The 5,839-nt window shown below is 36.5% G+C and overlaps 1 protein-coding gene across 1 annotated transcript; it reads right to left on the bottom strand.

Annotated features, from left to right (window-relative positions):
* Nucleotides 1–1,493: 1,493 nt before the first annotated feature.
* Nucleotides 1,494–5,015, bottom strand: LOC109052185 (zinc finger protein 501-like). Its single transcript, XM_042733659.1, has 2 exons — nucleotides 4,450–5,015; nucleotides 1,494–3,986 (listed from the first exon to the last, which is right to left on the bottom strand). The coding sequence occupies exons 1-2, from the start codon at nucleotides 4,631–4,633 to the stop codon at nucleotides 2,929–2,931; spliced, it is 1,242 nt and encodes a 413-aa protein (XP_042589593.1). The 5' UTR covers nucleotides 4,634–5,015; the 3' UTR covers nucleotides 1,494–2,928.
* Between the last annotated feature and the right edge of the window lie 824 nt (nucleotides 5,016–5,839).

Here is a 5,839-nt window from a genome sequence, read left to right as displayed (position 1 = left end):
AGCCTCTCCTCAGTGCAAGACACATGAAAGCCCGCATGGAGTTTGCTAAAAAAACAGAGAAATAAGATTCTCTGGTCTGATGAGACCAAGATAGAACTTTTTGCCCTTAATTCTAAGCGGTATGTGTGGAAAAAACCGGGCACTGCTCATCACCTGTCCAATACAGTACCAACAGTGAAGCATGGTGGTGGCAGCATCATGCCGTGGGGGTGTTTTTCAGCTGCAGGGACAGGACGACTGGTTGCAATCGAGGGAAAGATGAATGCGACCAAGTACAGGGATATCCTAGATGAAAAGCTTCTCCAGAGTGCTCAGGACCTCAGACTGGGCTGAAGGTTGACCTTCCAACAAGACAATGATCCTAAGCACACAGCTAAAATAACGAAGGAGTGGCTTTCAGTTTTTCTTTTTTTAAAAATCTGCAAAAATGTCAACAATTCTGTGTTTTTCTGTCAATATGGGGTGCTGTGTGTAATTTAAATGATTTTAGCAAATGGCTGCAATATAAAATTTTAAGGGGGTCTGAATACTTTCCATACCCACTGTATGCACCTAAATGATGCTAAAAGGAGTTATGAGCAACTAATCATTTCTATGCATAACTCCATATTATATACAGTATGTAACCCACACATTGGATGATCATGTTCTAATCACTTATTGTGTGTGTATTTTGAATAACTATTGAATAGTTTATAGGATTATATTCATGTTGGGTATGTATGAGTGTGAAAATTCATGCTTTAAACGTTTCTATCAATCAAAGCTTTATCAAATATAGCATGCTTTTTGCCATTAATTTTTGCGTTCTTTGAGCACCGCTAGCGTTCTTCGGCCTACACGCCTGCTGCTACTTAGCCATGATGAGAAGAAACGCCACCTAGTCTCATCAAACTTTACTTCTATTCTTTTACTTTAGTTTCTTTTCTTTTCCGTTGAGAGTTTCATGTTCTGAGTTAAGTTTTGTAACACAGTGTCTCCGAGTTCGACCTCGAGTGCCCATCTCAAAACTTCAGCCAGCCCACAACTCCGCATCTTCTGCCAAAGCCCAACCATTGGCTTCCCAAGACATCACTTCAACGACTACTGATCTTACAGCCAATCAGCAACCTCGGGAAACCCCCTTTTCGGCAAGGACAAAGGGAACCCCTTTACACAGGCAAGGCAAGTAACTTACCTCAAGCTGAACTGGTGCATCAAATATAATTTTCACCTCAGTGAGGAACTCAATGCGAGGGTTAATTAAGTGATTGATGGTTGTTCATGTCTATGCAATTTTACATATTGCTATAAAATTGGGATTTCACATTTTCATTCTCTTAAACTCATTCTTTCCTTACTTTCTCTCTTCCTGCAACTTGTGTGAATGCGTGTGTTCATGTGTTAGATTAGTTTATATGTCTTAGATTTATCCAATAAAGCCTTATTTATATTGAAAAGAAAAGTATCTTGTGTTTTGTGCTTACAAGTTAATGTCTTAAACTGCCGATCTTGTTACTGTGCTAATTAATAGTGTTTTCATTATGCTTTATATTTTACATCCATTGCAGAGTTGATGTTATCCATTAAATCACTGGCCGACACAGTGACCAGCTGTAAAATAGTGATTCTGTCCAAATTTCATTTGAGCTAAATTGACCTGTTTCCCTTACACAGATACATAACAAAATGATGTTTGCTACTGTAATGAATATGATACTTATTTTTTATTTAATAGGCAGGAGAAATTCCCAACATTAAACAAACAACCTTTTAAATGCAGGACATTTGCGTTGTAAGAATGTAAAGGAATACTTCAGATATAAAAACACTGACTCGTTAGGTAATGTTTTTCATTAAAAACATACGATTTATTCTTAATTCAGTTGAAAGTATGGAATACTAGGAAATAGCAATACCAGTTCTATATTATAGATTAGTGGTGTAAACTTATAATTGATTACTATAGACACATGGACTTAACAGACACATGCATGTCCTCAAGACACTAGATTTCCTCTAATATACCACAATAATTTACCTCAAACATCTCGTTTTCACAATCCTCTGATGTCAAACTCAATCGAAAATAAAATTAATCAGACCTAAAGTGCAAGAGAGATCTCGCTTCTGGATTGCAAAATAACAAAAATGCATCAGTGATTATTGTCTTGATATTATCACATAGAAATGGTTGACAAGATAAAGTTAGCTTGATCATTTTATGTAGCAAAAATAAATTGTAAGTGTATTTCCTTAATTTCCCCACCACCAAAAGCAGAACTGTTAACATTAGAGTTTATCGATACTACAGTTTATCATAATTCAGCCCCAGGGCCCGTTTAATACTGAATTCAGGTATTCAGTCATACTTGCAAGAGAAGCAAGGAAAGATGAGTTACAATTACAAAGCTACATGACAGTATTTCTTGCATCTGCATTTTCTAAATACATCATAAGTGGAAGAATAACGCAGTCATTTTAAAAACAACAGTAAAGAAAAAGTAACAAATAAATAGCAGTCGCTCTTAAAAGTGTTACAGCCTCTTCTTCAGCTTCCTGAACAAGAACGGTTTGTAAAAAGCTTCTTTCCTTCATGAAAGAATAAGCAAACTACAAGTGATGTATATGCATTATAAGATAATTGAACATAATATGAAACTTATAAGAAAACACAATGATATACAAGAATAAACCTTTCTGACATTGTTCTTTGGGGAGGAGCTCCATCTTTGAGTTAATCTGAATCTCTCAGTTGAATCTGCTGGTTTTGAAGATGAAGATGAACTTTATTCACTGTGAAACCTTAGATAATGTTTCTTTGTCATGTCACTTGTAATGACTGGTTAGGACAGATTTATCCAGATGATTTTTTACTGCTTGATGCATTATTGTGTCTCATTTGGTGAGGATGCAACATTGACCTTAAAGTGCTGATCTGAAGATGATCTACTTACTGTGATTGTTTTTTGTATGTCTGTGTAGAGCGGATAACTGAATGAAACGATTCCCACATGCAGTGCAGTGATATGGTTTCTCTCCAGTGTGAATCCTCTCGTGTTTTTTCAGGTCTCCTGACTGACAAAATCTCTTGTCACAGTGTGAACACTTGTAAGGTTTCTCTCCAGTGTGGATCCTCTCATGTCTTTTCAGATGTCCTGACCGACTGAATCTCTTGTCACAGTGTGAACACTTGTAAGGTTTCTCTCCAGTGTGAATCCTCTCATGTCTTTTCAGATGTGCTGCCTGACTGAATCTCTTGTCACAGTGTGAACACTCGTAAGGTGTTTCTCCACAGTGAATCCTCTCATGCTGTTTTAAATATTTAGCTAAAGTAAAAGTCTTATCACACTCAAAGCACACATGCTCTCTCACAGCAGTGTGTATTTTCTGATGAACTTTCAAGCTTTGAAGACATGAATAACTTTTTCCACACAAATAACATGAATGTGGTTTCTCCTTTGTATGAACTATCATGTGTTTCGTCAGGTCTGATGCCCTCAAAAATGTTTTGTCACATTGATCACACGTATGCCACTTCTCTCCAGTGTGGATCATCATGTGATCCTTAAGATGTGCTGATTGTCTGAAACTCTTCCCGCACTGATCACAAGTGAATGGTTTCTCTCCAGTATGAACTCTCATATGCCTATTAAGGTGTCCTTTTCGTGCAAAGCTCTTCCCGCACTGATCACATCTGTACAGTTTTTCTCCAGAGTGGATCCTCTCATGTGTTTTCAGGTCTCCTGAATAAATGAATCTCTTGTCACAGTCTGAACACTTGAATGGTTTCTCTCCAGTATGAACTCTCATGTGAACATTAAGACTATATTTGCTCGTAAAACTCTTTCCACACTGAGTGCAGGTGAAAGATGTCTTGGCTCTTCTTTTCTTCAAAACTTTTTGTTTGGTTTGAGAGCAACTCCAAGGTTTTTTCTTTGTTTTGATATGTTTTTTCTTCTCAGATTCACTCAATTCTACATTCTCCTCATTTCCTTCATTAAACTCTAAAATAAAAGCAAAATCAGTTTATTTGTCTGTAACTTTGGGGGGTGGGAGTGGAGGGGACAGAAATGTGAAAGGACATAAAAGTGAACCCTGGTGTAACAGTGTAAAGACATTTTCTGAGCAAAATTTTGTTACTTTTGATGCAGTTTTATAAATTATACATCCCTGAAACTTTTCATGAAGATTGATCTGCTAAATATCATTTTTCAAACAGTATAGAAACAAATCCCATGTTTATAGAGAGAACCATTAAATGTTTGATCAACCACACAATTATCAAACATACATTTATTGTTTGCTGCTCCATCTATATTATTATTCAACATCTCTAAAGATTGTTTTTATTAAATCAAACTAAATCTAAAACAGCTTTAAACTTTATAACTGTCAGTATTATTAAAGCTTTGTAAGCCTAATGTACCACAAAGAGTCATTCAAGATTTATAAAGAATAAACACCAACCTCCCTGTTCCTCGTGTTTTATTATCAAGGGTTCTGGTTCCTCGTGTTTTATTATCAAGGGTTCTGGTTCTTCATGTTTTATTCTCCAGGTTTCTAGTTCACTGATGTCCTCTTCACTCTCCTCTTTAACAAACTCCATCTTCACAGCAGCAGATCTCAGTTCAGATAATACTCCTCCAGACATTCCTGCTTGCTTCAAAACTTAGTCACGACTGTGAGGATGAGAATATTACAAGTATTTACTGACCTGATTCAAAAACTCTTATTTTTCTATTTAGAGAAGGTGCATTTCTAACAGTCTGTATTAAACCAGCATCAAGACAAAACAACAGAAAGCCCATGAGCTTCTTCCTCTGTGGTTTAATGGTGTTTGTCAAACAATCGTATGTTTTAGCGCCACCCGCTGGACTGGAGTGAAGCGGAGAGTGGAGACAAAATTACTGCGTGTACAAGGTGCGCTGTGTTTTCCTCCGATCTGCTATTAAAAAATTATAGACTCGCATGGTATTTGATAAACACCAACAGTTTTTGGGAGTGAGAATTAGAAGAGAAAAAAAAAAAACCGATTTATTAGTTAAATGTTTCACTGATAATCACACAACATTGTAACATGTAAATATGGAAAGGAATATCAATGAAAACACGTGATGATGCAATGTAGCCTAATAAAAAAAAAGTTATATATATATATATAATAAATAAAATAGTAAATCCTATGTTGGACAGGTTTAGCATGAAAAACAACATCCTTGGGTTATGTGTCCATCTAAATGTCTAGGACTTAACCGACTGTGTTTACAAGTATTTTGTGTGTATTTCTCCTTTCAAATTAGTAAATCAGTTTATGGCTTCAATATTTCCTTTCACACTTGTGGGCAGCACTGAAACGCTCCTTCCATCTGATTGGTTGAATCACTCTGCCTTCAGCACGGCCTTTTCATTCTTTCAGGAAGAATAAGAGTCAGTACGAGTGCGGCACTGTAATGTCTGAAACCACCACTCACTGTTAATTAGCATAATATCTGAATCAGATGTTGCTGGGCACATAATTTGTGCTGCTGTGACTCGCAAGTGACCCCTTTAATGAGAGTTACAGTATGCTGACAGATTGCTAGGTTATAGTATTGTATGAATATTATCCCATTAATAAATACAGTGCAAATAGTTCCATCTCTTTGGATAAAAGTGAAGTGGAAATAAAAATAAATAATAGACTGAACAGTTCTGTTCTGGAGTATGACTAAAAGAACTGTATTAGGTGAGGTCTGATATCTAGCCTTGCTCAAGGGGTGTCAGTCAAAACACAGGGTCTGATCAGTTCCATCCAAAGAGATTAATTTCTCTTAGTATAGGAGTAATAATTTGCAACCAAGATGCACACAACACAGCT

The sequence above is a fragment of the Cyprinus carpio genome, chromosome A3, assembly GCF_018340385.1.
Source record: "Cyprinus carpio isolate SPL01 chromosome A3, ASM1834038v1, whole genome shotgun sequence".
NCBI lineage: Eukaryota > Metazoa > Chordata > Actinopteri > Cypriniformes > Cyprinidae > Cyprinus > Cyprinus carpio.
Note: the sequence above shows the minus strand (reverse complement) of the source record. Positions and strands in the feature narration are given on the sequence as shown.

Bases quoted from the DNA above. Each gene is read 5' to 3' on its own strand.
- LOC109052185 (XM_042733659.1), bottom strand. From the start codon at position 4,633: ATGTCTGGAGGAGTATTATCTGAACTGAGATCTGCTGCTGTGAAGATG. The intron at 3,987-4,449 runs GTTGGTGTTTAT...CTTTTATTTTAG, and splicing joins AAAACACGAGGAACAGGGAG to AGTTTAATGAAGGAAATGAG.